At 38.8% G+C, this 24,373-nt stretch overlaps 1 protein-coding gene across 1 annotated transcript; it reads left to right on the forward strand.

Annotated features, from left to right (window-relative positions):
• The first annotated feature begins 433 nt into the window (after positions 1 to 433).
• On the forward strand, positions 434 to 24,300 carry LOC139708157 (leucine-rich repeat-containing protein 27-like). The gene is made up of 11 exons (XM_071620130.1): positions 434 to 793; positions 1,437 to 1,567; positions 2,131 to 2,189; positions 2,808 to 2,954; positions 3,643 to 3,952; positions 6,699 to 6,842; positions 7,228 to 7,316; positions 17,477 to 17,559; positions 18,938 to 19,014; positions 19,986 to 20,112; positions 23,800 to 24,300. The coding sequence occupies exons 1-11, from the start codon at positions 524 to 526 to the stop codon at positions 23,932 to 23,934; spliced, it is 1,572 nt and encodes a 523-aa protein (XP_071476231.1). The 5' UTR covers positions 434 to 523; the 3' UTR covers positions 23,935 to 24,300.
• Positions 24,301 to 24,373: the final 73 nt, after the last annotated feature.

Below are 24,373 nucleotides of genomic sequence, written 5' to 3' on the forward strand. Positions count from 1 at the left end.
TCCTAAATCTGCCTATGGGAGGGGGGAGGGTGCAAAATATGTTTCTGGTGCCACTTCTGGGTCTGATAAGCCAACAACAACAACAAAAAAAAAGGCTCCTGTGCAATTTTTTCTGTGTCTCGTCCTGCCACTTCTGGGTTTCATTGCCTGACAAGTAAAGAAGAAAAAAAAAAAAAGCTTCAGCGCAATTTTCTGGTGCAAATATGAAAGGGGGGTGCAGATGCTCACTTTAATTTTTTTTCAATTTTATTTCTTTTATTTTCCAAAAAATAAAGAGAGGCGCACTCACCCGATGTGACACCACTGCTGGCCCTGTACGATTATTGTGAATTTGTGACACTGTCAATGGTCAAAGTATACTGTTACTTGAAATGTAACTTAATGGCAAGTAGTAACCCCACTTGAACTCTTTTGATTGCTTTGTCAGGTAGCAGCACTCCAGTGATGTGAATGACACAGGTCTCCAGCAAGTACATTTATAGGGCCTATTAGGGTGAAAATAATAAAGTGTGTGCGTCACGGCATGGCAGGGGAGGATGAAGGGGAGCCGAATGGACTGCTGGTAGACTCGGCCAGACTTTCCACGGATGACACCACCCAGGATGAAGATGAGGAGAAGAGTGAAGATGAAGAGAGGCCAAAGGCCCGCGGTTCCAAGTCACTGATCTCCCTCAGCAAAGATGTGGACATGATCCTCCAGTCAGCCAGTGCCGTGCAGGCCATCTCTGTGGATCTCAGCGGGAAAGGGCTAGTTAGGGTTCCTGAGCAACTCTATGGGATGGACCATGTGGAGGTATGGTGCTTGCCAATCGTGTAGGGGCCCAAATTTAATGCCTCGTACAGTGCATTTATGAATATAAAACAATGTAGTTAAAGGTCTAGTTATTCTCTTCTTTTATTTGTTTTTTTTTCAATTCTTTTTCATTTGCATTATGAACGAGTGCAGTCTACAAAGTTTTAGGGTTCTAGATTTTTTTGTTATCATTTCTTCCATCAAGTTTATTTTTTAACCACTTTCTCCTCGGTTCTTCTTCTTCCTCTCCCATTATGTATTCTCCTCTTTCTGTAAAACTTCTTCCTCCTCCATCTCCTCCTCCACCTCAACCTCCTTTGGCTAATACTACTTACATGTACTTATTCTCCTTTGTTCTTGTCATCTGCCTTCATCACTTCCTCCTCTTTGGCTTTGTTTTTGATTTTCTCTTCATCCTCCTTATACTTCATTTTTATCACTTTCTTGTTCTCTCCCTCTTCCTTTCCCTTTAGTGTCATAACTTTCAAATTTTCGTTGTTATGTTATTTCCCTTTAGCATAGTCTGTTTTCATGGAGTCCCTCTTTCTGTCCCACTACACTTTATTTTTTGTTTTTTCTTGTCTTGCTGTCACATATGACATAGATGTTTATTTCTCATTTTCCATCCCCATCAACAACACAGTTCCTGTACCTGGAAGGCAACCTCCTACAGACCGTACCAGATGACCTCTTTGAAGGCCTGCCCAATGTCAAATGGCTTGACCTGAGGAACAATAGCATCAGAATTCTGCCCACTGCCATAGGCAGGCACAGGTTAGTCCACTAGCCTTCATTCCATTTTCCTCTGTACATTTCAAGTGTTGATTTTCTTTTTCCATTTTCATTTTGATCAAGCAGGTTATCTTACATGTGATAAAAGTTCTTCCAATGAGGATAATAGGAAATGGTACTGGTAGTGTGATATACTGTAAAACTGCAAATTTGTACTTGCATGAAACTTTCACAAAAATCTCAAGGAGCCGAGATTCAAGAAAAAAAAAAATGTGCTTAAGTTTTTGTTTTCACAAAGCACTGAATGCCAATAGCAATTCGTGAATGTTCCTGCTATAACAGTACTTGCTTCTGCAGTGCCTGGTGTTAACATAGTAGGCAATATATTTTTTTATGTTTCAGTCACTTTATCCAAAGTGCAATTTACCTTGTGAAATATAAAAGGCAAATTTGTTCCTGCTAGGTTACAAATTTCAGATGGCAGGTTGTGCATGTATGCAGTCCATTATTTCCTAGAGCTAGGGTCCGTAATGGCTGTAGGAAAGTTTATTTTGTATATTTTACTGTTATATAATGGTGACTTTGATCCTCTGAATGTGTTCCAGATGGCTGAAGACTCTCCTGCTTGAAGGAAATCAAATCACAGAACTTCCGCCAGAAATGGGTGAGGAGCTTGAAGGGCGTGTCTAGCATGTACAGCTAAGTGTACAGTCATCTTGATGCATGATTTTGCAATTAAGTTGCAGTGTGTGTGTGGTGTCATACTTGGCAACTTTAGGTTTTGTTCCTCTTGTTGCATCAGCTATATTAGGCATGCAAATTGATATAGATAACTATGCTACCCTACTTTTATCATTCTGTGGTGTATATTGCTTAGATTTTCAGGGAAAGCATCAGTTACTGTAGAAATCAATAAGAAGTACGGATTTATATACAATTGTAAGTGAATATTTCTGCAATAGGCAACACCCAGAAAGCTACATGTATGTAAAATTGTGTATACTGTCTATGCAATACAGAGAAAATATATTGAATATAGAGAAAAATTTTATAACTTTGTTATAAGGCAAACTTTAAAAAACAACAGCATGTTCCTTTTGTGATCTGAGTACCATGGGTATAATGTTATATATCAGCAAGTAATAACATTTGTTCAAATAGTAGATATAGTGTGTCCAAAACTGGACAGATACCCTAAGCTACACGGAGCCTTCCTTCTCACTACATGATAAGCAGTATGATCTGATGAAGATCCCTGTTCTCATTTGTGTTTGTGCTTCAGGTCATCTGAAAAGCCTGACCGGCCTGAACCTTAGGGGTAACCCCATTGAGTTCCCGCCACCCATGGTCATCGAGAAAGGGGTTCGAGAGATCCTCAGGTACCTGCGAGAGGCACTGGCCATAAAGAGCAGACGCCTGCAGTCTGCAGGTAAGGAGGGCACTATCTTTTTTTTTTTCCTTTCTTTTTTTCTTGCTTGGGTTTTAGTCTGTAGCATATAAGCATGGATGTGCTGACACTAATCATCACTTAGGAGTTGGTGATCATCATCATCATCATAAAATATCCATCTGATCATTTGGCCTCTGTTACTCCTATATCAATGTAAATCTTGTAAAAAGTGGAAAATACACTGAATGTATTGAGACACATTGAATTTGTTTTACAACATTGCAGATCTTATGTCCAGAGTTCATTTTAGGTAACTGTAGCTGTTTTGTGAATATTTATACTGACAAATATGCCATTGGATGAGGGATTATGCTGTCATTTTACACAATTAAAAAAACTAAATAGATGAATGATGCTGATAATGATTGACATGCTTTTATCATGTCATTGTGGAGCTGATTGTGTTGGGGAACAGGCAAACAACCCTCACTATCTTGAAAGAATTTTCCTTTGTAGAAACATGTCAAGGATGTTTGTAGTGATCAGCTAAAAAAGTGTCTATGGAAGTGGATTCCCATTCTGCATTGACCCCCGTGCTATTAAGTGGTGTCACATTTTGTTTTCGTTTTGACATGGATGACTGTGCAAAGTGTGAAGCTAAGCAAACATCCTCATGACAATGATAACATGGCCCTGCTTTACATGTCATGCATATTCTCGAGAGCAGAGCTGAGAATCGAAGATTTGCAGCTGAGTGACACTGCCTCCCACTCGTCGGGCAGCGACAACGAATATGAGCATGGCGGCCGCTTGGACGCCACTGACCGACACAATGCCCAGCCGTTCCAGTCCTCCAGCCGATTGTCCGTCCGCTCCAGCCTGAGCAACATCTCTGACCTGGAGTTCCCACGACCAAAGTCGGTCTCGCTCCACAAGCACATGACGTACGAGGAGTACCGCCAGGTGCAGTACGACCGCTTCAAGAAAGCTGGCGCCCTCGGTGTGCTCGGGAAGGACAGGCAAGAATTATCTGAATTGTACCCCCATTTGTTATATCCCCATTTTAATGCTGGTCATTACAAAGTCACCGTTCCTCCTAGGGTTGACTCGAGCCTGAGGGAAAACCCCAACATTTTGCTGTAGTGATGTGTGCTAGTACTTGCAATGGTACCTTCTCTTTGAAATGATTTTTGTGAGATATTAAATTAGATTCCCCAGCACAACACGTGTTAAGTCAGTAAGGTACTTGTTACTATTTTAGCCTACCCATAGTCAGTGTCTACCATTTCCAGAATGAGAAATGCAATGACTTCCTTCAAAATCCATTAGAAAACTAATAACAAAAACTGGGGGTTTTGCCACTTTTTCCTCTATATAACCCCCCAAATTCTGTCAATTACCTACTTGTTTATTTGTAATCGCTTCTTCCTACATTAAAGCTTATGCTTGCTTTGGTGTGTCTTCATTTTTTCCAAAGTTGATTGAAATGACTACTAAATGTAAAATGCATGTCAACAGTATTATGTATATCAACTGTTCCTAGTATGTAACTGGTTTGCAAAGTGTATACATGTATTCATACTGTGAGTATATTTTGACGGTAACCAAGAAAATATCCTTTTGTCCTCGTCATTATGTTTTACAATAGCTTGAGCCCTATATCACCTATAACAAGGTATAACATTCATCACATCTCTTTCTGCACCAGTTCTAATGCGTGGTGGAACTCACAGCGCACAGAAAGATCAAATTTTCTTTTGTCACAGCTGTGTGATGTCTTTGATATCTCCTGTGTTTGCTTTTGTTGTTTTCCTTTATAATCTCCCTTTCATATCTGCGTACCACAATTCCCCCAAATCCCCGTAAGTGGGTCGTTTAGCCTAACCTGTGATCAAGACATTTCCTTGGGTCACCCAATTACATAAGTATAAACATTACAATCCCTGTTGATTCTGTAAAAGAAAGAGAAAAAAAATCTCATCCTGGATGGACTCAATAGACATGGAAAGATAATGTTAAGGATACATTTTTGTTACCTCATAATGTATCATTAGTTTATGGTTACCAGTAAAATCAGTGTTCAAGTGGAGAACGGTTTTGAGCCATTTTTTTTTTCATGTAGTCCAATACTTGTTTGGATTTTTAGTTTGTTATAAGACTATAGCATTGAAATACACATTCAAGTACATTTCATCTTCTGATCATCTTAGACCCTCAATTTCCACTTAATGGTTGATGCAAAGCTATTGGAAAAAGTCAGACTTTTTGGTCCCCTACAAGACAGATGTCGGGATAGTGATTTATAATGATTAATCTATGAAGAAGCGCAAAGTTGTTTGGAAGCCACATAAGTGCTTTTACATTATGGATCGCTTTTTCCACACCTTTGTGTATTAGATAGATGTGGCTATGTGTGTGATAGGTAGCGGTGATGGTAGTGAGTGGTGTTAGTTGTACTGGTGGTGGTGGTGGTTGGATTTATGTAGTTATGGTAATGGTGGTGGTGGGAGTAGTAGTGGTATAAATGGTGGTGGTGATTACATAAGTTATTATATTTTGGATCAAAAATTTGTCTTCCATTGATTGGTTAAAAGAGCTTCACGTGATTATAGGTATTTTGAACTATTTTAGGGTGTTGGTGTGTTTGACACTCCATGAAGTACTATTTGCAATATGACGTCACTTTTATGACGACATTTTGCAAATAGTATATACTATTTGCAAAATGATGTCACAATCACCCTTCTTTACAATCAAGTGTACGTGGTTCGTCCACGTCCGGTCCCGAATTCTAGTGTTCAGGTTTGCAGCGGCCATACGAGCGCTTGGATACATGAGACGGGCAACTCTGGCGGTGCCACGGCTGCTACGTTTTTCAATTTCCGGTCACTCGCACTGTTGCGTATTGCAGGCGCTGCGCGCTGCCGCCGCAGTGCTGCTTAGCCTAACTGCGACCAGCCCCAACACGCAGTGTTGCAGTGTAGCTGTGTACACGGAGCGTCCCGGGGTTAGGCTAAGCCTATAATGATTTTCACTTTTTATTCAAATTTTTGATCCAAAATATAAAACAAATATACTTCGCCTAGTTTCGAGTTTCTTGTTAAAACTATGGGCCTCGGTGACTCCAAACTAGTACTATTCACTTCGGGGCTGCGCCCCTCAGTGAATAGTACTAGTTTGGAGTCACCTCTGCCCATAGTTTTAACAAGAAACTCTCAAGGCCAAGTATATTTGTATACTATTCTTGGACAAGGAAAGATGGCAATCTGTGAACTATTCTTTCTCTCTGTTCATTTTACTTTCCCTTTGAATCTTTACATTTAGTATATTGCTAGTATGCTGAGAAAATATGTGCAAAGACATACTGATAGTGATCTAAGAAGTATTAGAATGCAGCATATACTGCTATGTAAGCATACAATCACTTCCAGTTCATGCTTTGTAGCACTCTACATCTTTTTTTTTCATATACAGTGCGACTTCTGAACATTTTTAAGCTGTGAATAAGTTCCATACAGCTCTTCATACTTTGGTTCATATATTAAAAAAACATGCACGCCAGAGAAGAAAAGGATGAGTGGTTTTATTTTGGTCTTTTCATGTTGCATGAAAAGGAGTAGACCTTATTCCTCCTAAAACTGTTTGTAATATTTGGTTATGACGGGGTAAAAAGGAACCTTTCTGTGTAGGTAAAATGTACTGGAAACAGCGGGAGGCTTGGTAGAGCTCACCTTTGAACACCTGCCCTCATCTGTTTTGTTCCCCATCCCATGCCATGCACAGCAGGAGGAGGAAGATGAAGAAGATGAGGAAGAACCGCGCCCAGCCGGTCGTGGACCCCATCCAGTCCAAGATGGCGGAGGAGCGACGTCTGGCTAAGCTGGCGCAGCTCAAGCAGAAACAGATGGTCATGGAGCAGAAGAGGAAGTAAGCTTGTTTCTCCCTTGAGCAGGAAGCCATACCTACTTCCTCAGCTTGACTACCCCCACCTCACCTCTTCCAACTTCAGTATAAAGAGAAGGGGGTGAAAAATGCTGATTAGTTGGCATGACACTAATGTTATATTGGAAACAGGCGTAGACCATCAACAGACCCTTTGCAGTATTCCTCTGCATGTAGCAATGGGTCAAAAGTATGAAACTGGGGCATTATTGCTCTATAGATGTAACAAGGGGGGGGGGGGGTGGGGGTGACTAGGAATAAGAAGATAGATGAGACTATCACAACAAATCTTCGATCTTGAAGGTGAGGGGTTTGGATTAGTACACTCAACATTTAGTCATTGTTCCCTGTACCATCATTTCCTTGGCAGAGATCAGCAGCTGCTTGAAGACTGGAGACAGGAGACTAAGGACATGCAGAGGAAACATTACATCAAAGCTGTCAGGAATGCTCAGCAAGGTAAGATTGTTGGCTTGGAAAGTAACACCATCGTGGTACATGTCTTCATATCTTGACTAGATAGCGCACTCCATTCCTATATGCTGCATCAGTTATCGCAAACACCATCAATATCCTATAGTGTCATGCTTGTCAGCTCTGTTCTGTGCATTTGGGCTGCGTTTATCAACTTTCCCATGTTTGAAATGCCATTCGACACCCACTATCAAAGCACTTTCAGATTGCGTTTCTTGAGTTGTCGCGTTTATCAACTCTGTCATGAGTCGATTACGAGGCTTTTTCATAGCACATCTCCATTTTGGCACTTTGACCCAAGGAGCACAGATGTGTAGCTGGCAGTGGTTGGCTTGGGCAGATCCAAGCTATAAAGCATGTTTCAAAATGACTCTGCGTTTATCAATTCTACAGAATTGTGTTTCTGATTCAAACGCATTTGTGATTGCACTTTTTTTGGGTGTTTCAGAAACACTTTTCTGGCTGCATAATCAAAACAGCTTTGTTTTATCAACTGCCCCAAATTCATTGAAAGTTGTTTAACAAACCTAAATTCTGTGCTACAAATGAGTTGATAAACGCACCCTTAGAGATTTCGAGACCACCCTCGAGAAAAAGATAATTGATTCCACAGAGATGGAAGATAAATTACGCCATGACTTCACCCTGTGCTTGTTGTGTCTCTTGTCTTTTGAATATTATAAAAAGCAATGATTTGATATATGATATATCTTTTTGCTGTCTTAATTACCACAAAATTTTTCTGTTCCTAGCCATCATTGTCAAATTTTGAACCCTATGCCATAGGCATTGAAAAAGTCTTTTGAGGCCCACAACATTTTGTTCTCTTTATTTCTCCCTTCCTGTTTCTTTTTGTCATTCTCTTGTCTGCCTTTCAGTCTCTCTCTCTCTCTCTTTCTCTTCTTTATGTATGTATGTATGTATGTATGTATATGTCTATATTTATGAATCTGTATATTTTTCATCTATTTATTTTTATGACGCATATGTTATATATTTGTATTTTCACCTTTTGTGTGTCCATCTCATTTATAGATATCTGTATGTCAGTCAGTCAATTGATGAACTTACTTTCCTCTTTCTGTCACTTGTTCCTTCTCTCCTTCCATCTTCTGTTGTATTCATTTGTGTCGCTACTGGTGTTGTCACAATATATTTCAGCAAAGTGTACCATTCTTATAAGCTTTATGCAGGGCTCGACATCAGTGGTGATGCTGTTGATGTGGCCTGGGGCCACTGAAAGTTAATGTTGGGCCACCAAATTTCTGAAAAGGCTATCTTTTGGTGGCCTGACCAGCCTGATGCATTTCATAATGAATCTTTATATTTCCTTTTATTTTGGGGACACTGCATTTCTTCTTTATTTTTCTTAAGCCATCAAAATTTCAAGTTCAAAGATATTAGTGGCCCCGAACAGGCCTTACCAGAGAAAAATGTTACGTGTCAAGCCCTGCTTTATATGAGATGGCATACTGCACCATCACCCACTGACCATCATGCATATTACATGCTTATAGATCAAATCTCATATTTATATCATTTGATGCATATAATTCATAATGTTATATGTTTTTAAATGGCAATGTCTCATATGCTTGTACATGTTTCTCCAACTATGGTACTTAGTATCAACATTGCTGGAAAAAAAGAAATCATTTGTGGGTGACCGTGACCGATATGTGTAATAATTTTCCAGTTTGACAGACTGAAGAAACTCCCAATTTGGAAGAAACTGTGTTATAAGTAAAATGTGGTGTTTTTTTTCCTCCAAAAGTTTTTGCATTTAGTTTGTCAATCAAAGCAATTAAGATGAATGCAAATGTGTCTTTTGAATACAGTACTGTCAAAGGTGTAGTTTTATCGGTCATTCTTGTTTTGATCAAAACATTGTATCTTACACTTCTGTGCTAAGTTTAGTCAGAAAATAAGCAATGTATGCACTTTCTCCATTTGTAGACCTATCATTCAATGCATTTCATTTTATTTTATTTTTTTTGCCTACTGTACCATCTAATTGTCCACCCCACCCCCCGTATTTGTAGTCAGGAAATGTAATGGGAAATTGACATTTTCATTCTTCCACAAATATATTTCTCTATATCTCTCTGTCTTTTATGTTTATTTTTTGCCTTTTTTTTTTCTTGTATCTGGTTGCGTTGAATTCACTGAAGGTCTTGGCTGGAAGCATGGTAATCTAACATGGTTCATTTCATTCACTGGGATCAAACTAATTGTGGGAAGACTTCTCACAAAACACTTAGTCCATGGGCCAAGAGCCGAAAAATGGGTTGTTGGTACCACCTGAGGTGGCAAAACCTTTTTGGTGTCATTTTGTTTGTCGGACATAGATACGCTTATCAAGCTATGATAGCATTTCCAAATGAGTAGCTTAGTCATAATAAATGAATTTTAAACCAATTTGGTCTCGTTTTTATATCCCTATACTTCTGAATCGAAACTAACCGCTATACAAATACGAGCACTGCCTTCTGTATGTCCACAGGTATTCTGTTGTAAACGCGGTGCGCTTAGTCTTTATTCAAGGCAGCGAAGGGAATATCCAAAGGGTTATGATGTCCATAGCTGTCACGCGGTGTGCTTAGTCTTTATCTAGAACAATGTACCGTTATCATATCTAAAGTTCCTAATAAAAGGGATTATCTATACTGTTTTTATACCACCCTCTCAACAAATACATCAGTTTAAAACAAAAATCACTATTCATTTACAACATTATTAATTATAATGTATTGTAGTGTACCGGCACATTGTTTTTGCATGATCTTTCATTGTTGGATGGAAATAAAGCGACATTGGCGTAATATTAGCGTTTTCAACGTAGCGTTTTCACCGGAAAATGATAAATAAATGAAAAACAGCTAAAATTCACGAGAAATTGATTTGTTGTTGTTGTTGTTTTTAGATAAAGGGATATACACTGTATTATAAGCTTTGGATATTCCCTTCGCCGTCTTGAATATTAGACTAAGCGCTGTGGACGTCATAACCCTTGGATTTCCCTTCGCTGCCTTGAATAAAGACTAAGCGCACCGCGTTTACAACAGAACACCTGTGAACATACAGAAGACAGTGCTCTTCTTTGTATAGCGGTTGGTCTCGACTCAGAAGTACAGGGATATAACAACGAGACCAAATTGGTTTAAAATTAATTTACTATGACTAAGCTACTCATCTGGAAATGCTATCATAGCTTGATAAGCATATCTATGCCCGACAAACAAAATGACACCAAAAAGGTATTGCCACCTCAGATGGTACCAATATCTGGCCTGGCCCATGGACTAACTTACGTGCACTTCTGTTCACTCTCTCTGTGTCTAACTGCGTGCCAGTACACACTACTTGTGATAGTGCAGTCATATCATTATCGTGCTTATACTGATACCAATCAGTGGTAGAGTGCCTAATTAAACATGCATCATTCATGGCATTGCCAATTACGTATGGAATACGAAAACACGGGCATTGGCAGCCAACTTCCACAAGGTCAGGTGTAAATTGAAATAGCGTAATTGTGATTATGGACCTGAACTATAAAGAAAAAGTCTGCACCTCCCCATGACAAGCCATTGTTTGCTGGTGTCAATACAACACCAAGGCAGGCAGTATACAAAACAGGAAGCTGATGAGGTGTAGCTTTCAGTGAAATGATGTGTGAGTAACTTAGATGCCACTCAGAACAAAAAACGTGCATGGCCAAACCAAGTCTTTCAAAATAATTACCTTAAGTTTCTGCTGTGTTTGTTTTGAATGAGGGCAGGACCTTGATGATCACCAATAATTAGCTGATGTATGTCATGCAGTTTTCATGGAGTTTTCATGGCTTCGATCAGAATAGGGTTTTGCTAGCTATCTAATTAATCTCACCCTGTAATAATAGGTGTGATTATCAATATTTCACAAGGTCATACCCTGATATTCTGCCACTCTGCTACAGTGCTGGTCAGTGTGTGAATCCTATTAAGGGCATCATAGCTGCCAAAGGCAAAGAAATATTGACAAAAGTTCATATTTGATTGCAGTGGATGCATGTGTTGGTGATAGGAGCCTGGCAACCATTGTTGAAGGCATGCTCTTGGGTATATTTGTGAGGTGTCTCTCTCTCTATTCTATTTGAGACTGTAGTGGCAGGGGTAAATGGATTCCTCATAACTCACTTACATTGAAATAGAAAGGGACAGGCATGATTGGTGCTTTCCAAACATGTTTTCTTTTCTTTCTTATCCCTTTTGTCTAAAGCAAGTGACTCGCATCCATATTGAATCTGTTTGAAATATTCAGTCATAGTAGCCATAAAGATCAGACTCATACAAGTATGTGTTCATAATATCTGTCTGAAACAGCATATAGTTTGAAACGTTCTGCAATTCACAGACATGAAGGAATAAAAAGTCAGAGTAGTAATGCAAAGTAGTAATGCAAAAAGAGTATTAAAGTTTTAACCCTTTTGGGAAAAGGAGTTTGGGAAAATTTTCCTAACTTTTCTTCTGGTAATGTGTGCATCACAGAAGTGATACATAATTTGAATTCATTGCGAGATCTTGCAGTAGGTCAATTTCTCTGCCACTAAAAAATCATATATTATGCAGTTCAATTTCTGGGGAGTCAATCTTTCTAGTGGCTTTTAAACTCTTTGATGAGTTTGTTTTGTTGTTTTTGTTGTTTTGGGGTGATGTAAAAGATTATGTCTGTGTTGATGGAGGTAAAGGCTCCCTAATGGTGGCTTGATGACGAATGTGGTTTATTAATCATGAAGTTCTCAGGGAATTCACCATATCTGTACAGTTCATGAAGTAAGCCAAGTTATTTTGACATGCTCTGGGTAAGTTGTCAACAAAGTGTGATTTGGTGAGGGTAACCATTATGGTCACAAATAGTTTACTTTAGAAATAAAAAACAGCATCATTTTTATATTGTGTTAGATTATTCCTGATCTCTGCTTCAGTGAGAAAGATAAATGAGCAGCATCCTCAGCCCATACAGACAGAGAAAGTTGATGATAAGAAAGAAAGGAACAAAGAGATGATGCTTCTTTTGGGTAAAATTAAGTGATCACGTTGTGAAGTCACTCATATTTTTTTCTTTCCCCAGTTTTTTATTCCAGAATGGTAGAACATTTCTGCTTGATTTTTCTTTCATTTTTTGCTTTGTTTTTGTTTTATGGTTGTTGTTTTTTTTTTGTGAATGAAGCTTACTATTTATATAGGAATTTTTGCGTGTAATTGTGATTGGTAGATACTTTTTATAGCACATTTAAAGTGTATGCCAGTTTCCAGATGGTAAAGCCACGCTTTAAGCTCATTTACCAAGTGGCAATTAATCATTCCTGCCTTTGAACTTGATGATTAAGTAATGTACATGCTTTATTTCTGTTTAGATGGTCATGTTTGATAGCTTGATACACATTTAAGTTATTATGATCTTTTGCACATTGGTGCTATGTGTGTGATGAGAGAATCATTGGCACTCCACTTTGTTTCCATCATTTATACACTCCATCATTCATCAGTGCACATGCCCCATTCATCAACACACAATCACATATCATCATTGTTTGTTTACAGAGTTTGTGTGCAACTACCCCCACAGTCCACTCCCCAACAGTCACCCAACTCATATTCGCATTGATGTGATATGTAAGATATTGTTCAGTGGAACAGATAGCGTGTTCAGAGTATCATTCTTCGTGTACACATCACTGACTTGCACTCATCATACGTATTATTTTGTTGGATGCTTATTCTTTTTCCTTTTTTTTTCTTTAAGTCTCATTCGATACAATTTTGTTGTGTTGTTGTTGTTGTGTCATCATTCATCATGATGATCATGATGCTTGATGTAAATCTGATTGTGACATTTTTATTCATTTCAGTTTATTCAAATCTCATCTAGCAGACATTTTGTGAACAAAACAGGGCTGTGGTAGGGAGATATGACAGATCACAACACACAGTCAGTCAATAAGTAGCCCAAAATTGGTGGATTGAATAAGCCCGCCAAACAAGAGTATGAAAGGAGTGTAGGTCCAGTGACAAAATGAAATTGATTAAAGGCCCGACAACACTGAACACGATCTGTATGTCCTTTATACTCTAGACTGACTATACTCTGTGCAGAGAAAGAAGGATGAAGGCAAACAGTGTATGTCATGGCAAAATTCATCAGCAGTAGCGCTTGCTCATTTGCGTAGTCTTTTTGTCCAGTCTTTCTGGCCAAAACTCACCTTTAGTGTGTCTCTACACAGCAACTCCCCTGTTTGTCATGATAGTTGGAGAACATATGTGACCCTGCACCTCAAAACAAACAAAAAGTCGCCAGACATGAATTTTTAGTTAAGACCATATTCTGAAAGAGCAGACTTTAAGCTTTAAAATGATGTATAACTCAAATCAAATGGACTCTCCTGAGCTATCTAAATATTGGAAAGAAAGCAAAAACTCAGGAAAAGTGTGAACTGAGAAAAGAGGCTCTGAAGTACAGTGTCTATTCAAGCGCTTAATCTTTACCAAACCGTGCTGGCTGTGCGATGAATGGGACAAAAAAGCAGGAAGTAAACCACCAGAGTAACAACAATGAAGGGATTATCAGATTAAACTGAAATTAAACATGCCTCATTAATACATTCGGTCCATAATTAATGCCAACTTTTAAAGCAGTAGCACTATCCTTTCAAAAGATATTAGAGTTGAAAGGGAAGAGTGTGGACAAGGTTTTTCTGAAATGAAAAAGGGATTCTAAAGACTCACCTAATCACACTATTGTACCAAAAACGGTCGAGATAAACTGCTAAAAAAAAACACACTTTCCTGCCCGTTTCATGATACCAAATTTTAGCATAATGTAAAAGAAGACCCGTTCTTTCAGAAAATATGAAAAAGTCAAGTTGGGCTAGGTTGACCCATTTCACTTATTTTCAGTCCTCACGCAAAATCAGTGTGTGCGACTTTATGTTCGTTTTGAGGTGCATGGTCACATATTATGATGTGTGGCCGGAGAAAAATGTCGGAGATGTTGCAGAGTGCTATGACTCTGCAGAGACCATGCACAGTTAATGCAAAGCAACCTCTCTGTATAGAGAATAGCCTTAAAGGATCTATCCCACTATCAAAGAAGAAATGTAAGTGGTGGCTGCAAATTTTGGCTATTCTAATACTCGCAGCAGTTCTCAAATTGCAAAACTATGTGGAGACAGGTGTAGAGAAGAGAAATTGCTTCCTAATAGAATTTCATTTGAGTTTACATCATAGAAATATAACACTCTTCTTCTTAATTTTGTTAAAGGGATGGTACAGTATTGGTGGAGATGAAAATTGGGCTTTGACCTTTTTGCGAGATACCAAGAAAACACTCGTGAAATAGTACAGAGCATACCATTTTAAGAGGAATTCAAAGGTTATTTGATAAAAATCGGGTTTGGAATAGCTAAAACATCCAAAAACAAAGTAAAACAAAACGATCGTAATAAAAGGTGGGTCCCACATTTTATTAGGATTGCTCTGTTTTGGATATCTCGGCCATTTCAAAACCAATTTTCATCAAATAAATATTGAATCCCTCTCGGAATTACATGCTCTTTCATATTTCATAAGAGGTTTCTTACTATCTCAACAAAAAAATGATAAAAACCTGAAGTTAAGTCTCAACCAAAACTATACGATCCCTTTAAAGTTGCATTTAGCTGATAATATAGTAGGTCCTTTCATTCACTGTAACGAGGAGCATTTAAAGAAAGTGGAAAGAATCTCAGGGAACATATTCCTTTTTCACTTCCAAACTCTAATGCAGTGTCATCTTCACTGTACAAGATACTTCTGCATCTCTAGATACAATATATAACATGAAAATTTAATAGATGAATGGATACTGGGATGGAATACAGAAGACAGAATATAGGTTCAGTTGATATTTCCAAACATTACCTCAATATGGTCTGTTGTTTGAGAGTGATTTTACAAAGTATAATTTGTTTGTGGGTGATGGCTCCATCCATTCACTGATGAGATTTGAAGGGAGAGGTAGGTTATTACCTCTAGTCAGGGATGCTGCTGAGGTTGAGTTGCTGTCTTCATTTGGAGTTGAAGTGCCTCTGATGTTTACGTGGTTGTTATTGTGTGTTGGTGGCAATATTCTCTCAGCAACCCAGCACGTTATCACTGGTCATTCATTTGTCTGCAGTTTTCTTAAAAGGTCGAGAGGATTTGGTTTTTTTTTAAAATCCTTTTGGAAACTATGATGCACATGCATTCAGAGTTTATCAGAGCTTGCTGTCATTACAGTGATTAGCATGGCCTTGTATTGCCAAGATATTGCTTCTCCAGGCAAAGCAGACATTCAGTGAGTGTGCGTGGCATATGCATTAATCCATTCCTCCCACCATTCTCCGAGGGCCCTCAATGCCCCCAAATGAGATTCTTTTTGCCCGTCAAAAGAGATTGGTCAGATTGGCAATCAGCCTGCTGTGCAAAAGCAGTCAAGCATTACATGTATCCCCTTTCACAGGTGAACCATATATCATCGAACAATGCAAAATATTGATCAGACAGGAGGTATGAATACAGCCTGTGCTGATGGGCTCACAAATTTTGTTGATATACACTATAAGAAAATGGGGTCTGCGAAAGTCAAAATATGAGCTCAGTCTTTAACAATGGCTGCATATGTCTTCTTACGAGTTTTATAGCAAAGCAAGCACACTATTACGTTTGAAGAAAAGTAAATTAGACAAGAATACACACAGTTTTGATACAGAAAAAGAACAAATACTGATAAAAGAAATACTAATCTTTCGATCAAAGCAATTCTGGTCAGCATAACACAAATAAACATGAATTTAGGCCGTGAATGCACAAGTCTATATTTGATGCCACAGGAACCTGGTATACCCGTAAGAAACAAATTGTAGTAACTATTGTACTCTTGAATCAATTGAGTGTGATTCAATGGACTGGATAGTGTTCGTGTGCTCATGCTTTCGTACATGGGGAGTAAACCTGCAAATGTGGTGGCAGGGATTTGGAGAGTATGGGGGATGAGGGGAAGGGGGGGGGGGGGGGGAAGGGGTTATGTCTGCTGTTGTGAAGTGATGACCTGAGAGGGCAGCAGCCATAGTTTGAGCTTTGTGGTGGGTCGCACTTTGCCGTGCCGTCATGAACCTACAGTTGGTCTCTTCAGAGGATGCCAAGTTTGAACCTGTCTCTCTGCATAGTGCATTCTGCTGGACAGTGAATGGTACTCCAGCAGGTTTGAATGCGCTGAAGTATGCTTTTTTGTTGTTGTGGCCAACGTATCATGGTGTATGAATATGGATGAGTGATCGAAATGCAATGAGATATGGATACAAGCTGACAAGTGAAGATAACATGGGTTTCTCAAAATTAGAGATATCTAGGTTAATATTGTGGGGCCATCTCCTCAGACTGTTCGTTCTTGTTGTGGATCAGCTTTGTATGCAGACTCTGAGAGTCCCCTTTCAGTTTTTCTAGGAGCATTATCAGTTTATTTTGTCTTTTGGTTTACAGAAGGTCACTAGCTGTTCATGAGGACTGTGCTATGAACACTCATGAGAGAATACTGCTTCGTTTTAGTGTGGAGGAGAATGTACATTCAATGCGAAGCACAAGGAATATTTCCTTTTTTTATTTATCATTTCCAGTCTTCTCTGAAATCTCTGTGAAAATGGATGAAATAGGTGGAAGTATTATTTACCCATTAAAAACTAGTCCTGAGTTTACTCAGGCAAATGTCTGAAGGAAATACTTATGACAGCAAAATCAGCTTGTCTTCAATAAGTCAAAAATGGGGGGGGGGGGGGAAGCTTGTTCATGAAGATTGTATCCAATTTTGCACAGGTAAACACCGATCCATAATTCAAAATGAAAATTTTAAGATTTTCTTTCTATTCCAAGCCATAGCTTCTCGATGTGAGCTGTTGTTTGGGGGTATACACACAGGTAGCAATGAGCAATGTGATCATATTCTTTTTCCAAGAAGACAAGCTGATCATCTAATTCCAAATGGTTAAAATCCAAAGTTCATGTCTTTCTTAAATGCTGATACACGTAAAGCAATCAGCAATCGCATTATCTGTGGCCGTGCATTCATTGGCATCAGCCGTTCTGTTTCAGATTTCATCGACCCCGAGCTCAAGATGCCATACGACACACTCCCTGAGTACATGAAAATGATGAACCGCGAGGACAGGATAAAGGTGAGTGGCGCCCTCTCTCTCAATCCCCGTCAGAATTCACAGATTGACCTCTTTCTGGAGGTCAAGGAATGACAACAATGAGCAAGGAGTTTCCAGCAGGTAGAATTGATACGCAGATTATATCATTGTTGTCTGGCGTTCAGCATCTTGAAATTGGCAGGCACAATTGAGCAGGTGGTTCTTATAAAAAATGGAACTCCATATTGTATTGTTTGGTGAGGGAGAGGATAGGGTCTCTGACATTGTAGGAGTCTCCTGTGGAACATTATTGCACCCATTGTTTTTCAGCAGGTGATGCAATATTCTATTCCACGTTTCAGTGCAAATGTGTTGTTTTGTGATTTGGTTGTATGTCTGCCACGCTGTATGTAGCAAAACGTTGGAGGAAGTCTGAAGTTGTAACCCATGAGGGGTTTCAATGGATGAATTGACAATAAAGAAAGACTATAAGCGCAAGAATGTGTAATATCTATGAAAAGGTACCCCATTTTCAGTCTTCATCATACCTTCAGGATTCCCTTACATCACTTCTATTCCACTTTTAACCTACTTTATCACACTTGCATCACACTTTCATCACACTTTTATCCCACGTTTATCCCACCTTCATATTACTTTCACTTTATCCTCAGGATCTGCACCTTACCTTTCCCTCTTTGTCACCCACTTTCGCTGTACCTTTACCACCAAATTTACCCTACCCTTTGGTATCACCTCTACTCTATCTTTCCCCGCGTTCACATTAGTCCCCACGACGCGGGGACAGCCACAAGAGATCTTATCTTTTTTACGACTGACCGTTCACATTGGTATCTCATCTGTCCCCGAGCTGTGGGGGCAATTGGGGCTTGGGGCGAGCTCTGCCAGGCATAACGCATGCGCACATTTGATGACCACAGCTGGACGCTATCAATTTCGCCCCAAGGTCACTCTCCCCTCCGAATCTTGTCCCTGTACCCGACTTGCTTGGCGGGGACGAGGAGGACAAGTCCCAGCGAGCATTCACATTATGGTTTTAGAGGAGAAAGTCGGGACTCGGGACTTTCCCCGCCTTGCGGGGACCAATGTGAAAGCGGGGTTTGTCCCACTTTCCAAACCCGTACCCATCTTTACCTAATGTTTATCTCACATTTGCTGCAGCTTCATCTCAGTGAAAACTTACCTTTACATATCAATGTACCTTTACCTCACTTGTAACATGTCTGTACTTCACTTTTACTCTTCCTTAATACCATCTTTACCTCACTATTCTAACATTCATGTTGCCTTCACTCCACCTTAACCTCATCATTATCATCTTCCAGTTACCTCATTCCCACAGGAAGCATCTGCATCTTGTTATCTTGATTTATCCACTGACTTTTTTTTTTCCTGGCAGGAGGAAGTCAAGCACAAACATGAGGCAATGAAGACTATGCTGACCCCAGAGGAGAAACAAAGATTCGACCAAGCCAAGTGAGTCTTTCTTTTTCAAATTTTGCTTTGTTTTACTTTATTTTTCACATTGCTGTGTATAAAGTGTAGGTTAAGTGGTATGATATGAGAGGGCAAGGTGTGCAAACGGGTGTACATATGCATATGAGAGTGTTTATACGATATTCATTTGTATTTTGAAGTGTGTGTGTATGTGTGTGTATGCATTATGTGTGTACAGTGGACTCCAGTTATAACGAAGTCCTCGGGACCGGCAGTTTTCTTTCGTTATATCAAAATTTCATTATAACCGAACAAATAAACAATAGAAAACATGGAGAAAATAATTTTGGGTCCTGAATTTTTAATTCGTTGCAACCAGAATTTCATTTTAACTGTGTTCGTTATAATGGGGGTGCACTGTATTTGTAAATGCAAGTTAGTTGGTGAGCTCTTTACAGTTTGAACTAATGTCTTTATTTATATTTATTATTAATGTAGACAAAGTGTTAATTTTATGAAACTGATGTACACTCTCATAAACTCATGTACAACTCAACCTCTAGATGCCATGCACGATCTGAATGAAAACCATTATATCTTATCTCTTTATCCTGTCTCCATGTTTTTGAGTTGAATTTTTAACTTAAATTATAAATAATTTTACATGGCTGCCAAAAGAAGGAGTCAGTGCTTGTTGCAAACAGTTACAGAACTGACAGTTTTAAGCCCCCTCTGGGGGACAATGCTAGTACCCTGGCGGGTAGCAAATGAATTGGGCCATCCATGAATCCCTACTTTACCTGGTCTTTAAGTAAGCTTGTTTGATTTTTTTTTCTGTATATCATAAAGGCAGCATAAAGGTGAAAAATAAGAGAAATCACCAATTTCCTTTTCATATGATATCCCATAAGTACACATAAATGCTTGTATGATATAAGACGCAAAGTACCAAACAGTTTAAGAATGAGTAGTAATGTCCTGCATTTCTACCATTTGTTTTGGGGGACCAGAATGGAGAGGGACCGACAGCTAATCAGTAAGATCAAAGAGCACACTCAGAGGGTCCAGGACAGGAAGCAGAGACCACGAGGAAACCCCCGCGAGGAAATGGATCTTGCCCAGAAAGACCTAGCAGAGGTGAGGAGAGATTGTATATATATACACGTATCTGCTAGGGGCATATTTCTGACTTCTCCTGAATTATTAACTATTAGCTTACATGGTCTTTCATGGAATACAAAAATCTCACTTGCTACTGGTTGATGTGTACATTTAAGCATGCCTTTCTTTATCAGTAAATAAGGCAGTTTTCTTGAAGTCATTTTCAGCCATTGCTTTGAATGGTGTATACTTCACAAGTACTCAAAATATGTAACTTTCTTTTCATTATCATGTGTGTCTGTAAATCACGGTACAAAATTCAATCAATTCATCTGGACTTACTGTTGTGATTTAATTTTGTACCTTTATTGAACATTACTTGGATGAATCAGAACTTCAACCAATTTTCAGTAAATCAACCAAATGTACTGAATTTACCTTGTAGGTACAAAATCTCAGAAGTATTCATCCGCTCAAAAGGTTGAATTGAAATACATGTATACATGTGAATGGTAAATTTGTGACTTAGCAATGCTGTTGCACAAAATGGAATTGAGTGGTAGCCATATGGTCTTCAAATCAAAATGCACACATAGGTAAACAGTGTATTGATATTGTATAACATGTAGTACAAAATTTTACGTCAAAGTGATAGTAATGATGGTAATAATTGATATGTAAGATGAAAATATTGTTGACATTCCTGCTTATGTGCACTGTTGCATGTCATTTCAGGGGTATATGATGATGTCTAACACATGGTAAAAGTTGCATTGACCCCCAGTTATTATGTATTTTTCCTCTCTCTGACCTGATATACTCTTTATATTTTAGTTGCGAAACCTGGCTCAGCTCAGTATAACCGAGCTGAAACCATTCTAAGGGTAAATGGAATGCGGTGTTGGTCTTTCTGTCTCATGCATTTTGCAAGTTTGCAGACTTTGTGCAGTTGATTTGCCTTTTAAAAAAAAGGGGGAAAGGAAACAAATGTTGAATGAAACTCTGATAAAAAGCTATGAATCAACCCTAGTGAAATCTAACATTTTGCAGTGTGTGGCTTGAAAAAAAAATGCATTGGTTCAGAAATGTGATGTTAATTGACAATCATTCACAGAAGCAAACTTCATCAGAAGCTTATTTACGTAAGCTGCATAGGACCAGAGTGTAGACATTTATATCTGTATCAACTATCTTGTTATAGCAGGGTTGAAAACAAAAGAATATAAAAGGACTGGAACCTGCAGGATTACCTTGTGACATCTGGTATCTTGCTTTATATGACCTCATCAAAATGATGTTCCACTGTATTATATAAATGGGGCCAAAAGAGTATTAACCGTGCTACTTGAAAGCAGAAAAAAGTGCTTGCGTAGATTAGAGTGTTGTATTTCCAGCTTGCATGGAAATTTGCATGAAAGTGTAGACTCTCTTAGGTACAAATCATGCCCCATTCTTCGCCGACGTTCCTGAGGACACTTTTTATGCCTCCGCAATGAAGTGGTCGGAGGCATTATGTTTTCGGGTCGTCCGTCCGTCCATACGTACGTACATACGTAGCGTACGTCTGTACGTACGTCCGTCCGTACGTCCGTCCGTCCCGTTTTGTTTTTGTCGATATCTCAAGAACTGTGTGGTGGTTTTACATCAAACTTGGTATGAGGGTATATCCTTGGGGGATAATACTTTGTGTGGATTTTAGGGTCACAGGGTCAAAGGTCAAAGGTCACAGGTTATTTTGTGAAAAAAATTGAAATTTCATGTTTTTCTCCATATCTCGCAAATGGTTCAAGGTATCTTCATGGAACTTAGTATATATGCTTGTACCGATGGGCAGTGATTATCTAGGGAAGTTGGGGGTCATGGGTCAAAGGTCAGGGGGTCAAAGGTCAAGGTCAACTCCTCAAAATATCACTACTTTCCTTAAAATGCAATATGCCTGAAGGTTTTTGTTTTTTTTAACTTGATGTATGGCATGTATTACCCAATATATATTTTTGGGGAAGTTTCTTGCCAAAAGGTCAAAGGTCAAAAGGTAAAAGGTCAAGTGAAAGTGCTAAATTGCACTTTTTCCTCCATATCTCGAAAGTAACTCAAGGTATCATCATGAAACTTACATATTTATGCATGTTCTACCTAACAGTGATTCTCTGTGGAACTGAGGTCAAAGGTCAAACAAAAGGTTTAGATAATGCTATTTTCCCATTTGATACTGAAATTATACTTTTTCTCAATACCTTGAAAATTACTCAATGCATAAACTTATAAAAGGGTCAAAAGTCAAGTAAAAATCATCAGTTCCCGAAATACCTGCACTCTGACATTTTAATAATTCATCCAATTGAACCTAGTTCTAGGAAAGTGAACATTCAGCACATTTGTGTCAAACCTGTCATTTTGATATTTTGCCAATTGTGTGAAACTGTCATCACACATTGTCAAGACATTGTACTATACACCTATTAGGAGAACCATGCATTATGGCGGAGGCATATCAGTCGCCGTAGCGATATATCTAGTTTATTTTTGCGCTGCCAGATTTCGTCACTGAAGTTTTAGCAAATCTGTCCCTGTAAGTTTGTTTCTGTGCATTCATTGAAAATAATTCTTTGTAGAAGAGCCAATGGGAAATTGATTAGTGCTGCTTGTGTGTGTAGAACATGCAGATTCATCAAATGAACTAGAATTAGACTGTAGGTTATTCCTGTATATGCAATACACTAAGAGTACATAGTAGCTGTCAAACATAAAAATCATTGGTCAAGGACCAGCTTGGAATGAATAAAAGTAAATAAAGCCCGCAAGCAAACAGAAAAGTAGTTATTCTCAACTGATGATGTGACCAAAGTGAGTGTGGGTAAATGGTTTGATTAACTCAATTGCTACTCAAAATGTGTTGTTTAGCTATGCTGAAGTACAAAAATCTGATGTTCCACTTGCTTCAGAGTGTCCAGTTCTCCCGGTTTTACATGATAATGGGTTTATTGACTTCTGTGAGGGTCGAACCTAACCCTCCATTGTTTTTCCTTATGTGCTGTTATGTTTGGAAAGGGCTGGATTAAGTGACATTTTTGTCAGCTAAAATCTAACAGAAAAGAAAAAATCTTTCAGATTTCTGCTAATCTTTCTTGTCTTTTTTTTTTCTCTCTCTCTCTCTTCCCAATGCTGTGTACCCATGTGCAGTATACTGAAATATTTACCCAAGTTAATTTCAAACATTTGAATCGCAAAGCTTCTCAATATTTTACATTGTTGCACAGGTATGTCTGTCAATGATGTATTATTCCATTTAGCAAGCTCTTACTAGCAGCATTAGGTATCTTTTTTTTTTTTCTTTTTTTTTTTGATCCCATACCCATTGCAGTCCTCTCATTAAGGAAACATGAAAAATATTCCTTACATCTGTGAATGTACACATATTTGTATATTTAGAGTGGCTGATAACTAATTTGCTCTTATGAAACAGAGCACAATTTGATAAACGTGTATACTATCATGGTACCAGTCAACAAAGAAAGTATGATCAAAACGCGTCTGCTCTTCTAAAGGCAATTTGCTTCTGAAATATTCCGACATAATCAAGTGTGATGAATCTTGGCATTATTTACCATGAATGAAAGTTATCTGTAAGTATCTAGTATCACCTAGGTATGCGTATAATAGTAATACAAATACTCTACGGTTTTGTGAAACATAGTTCTTGAATCGTGTTTGTACATCTCTCAGGCCCAGCGGCTGCAGCAAGCCTTACACCGTCGCCAGGACAACCTGGAGTACCGCTTCCGTGCCTTCACTGGGGATGACTTTCCGTCCATGTCGGTGACCAACACCCGCAACTACAAACCGCTGCCAAAGTCGTGAGAGGCCGTCCAAAAAAGACAGAGATATCATAGGCCAGAGAGCACTGCCGAGAAGAAATTGGACACTTTAATACTTCTTCACAGCACAACTTTGGATGAGCAAACGTCCTATCTGGTTGCTGTGATCACTTGTTCTCACCAGGGTTATAATGTCAGGGTACAGTGGCATGCACATGTTTGTGCCAGGTTCTTGCAACACCAACACAGACACTAGGGTTTCATGTCATGTGAACAGACAAGGGTCACTGATGTCAACTTGTGTTGAGGACATAATTCAATGATTCCACTGCTGTCATTGTGACTTCATTCATTTCCCCTCATATATCTTGGACAAAGAAAAAACAGCATTGCATAGTGCTCATCAAATATTGTAAATGTGGAAATTTTCGCAGTACATTAATTTTCGTGTATCTCATACTACTTTTGGCTAGCGCAAACTT

The sequence above is a fragment of the Diadema antillarum genome, unplaced genomic scaffold, assembly GCF_040938485.1.
Source record: "Diadema antillarum isolate AM-2024a unplaced genomic scaffold, OU_Dant_1.0 seq00001316_RagTag, whole genome shotgun sequence".
Classification (NCBI taxonomy): Eukaryota; Metazoa; Echinodermata; class Echinoidea; order Diadematoida; family Diadematidae; genus Diadema; species Diadema antillarum.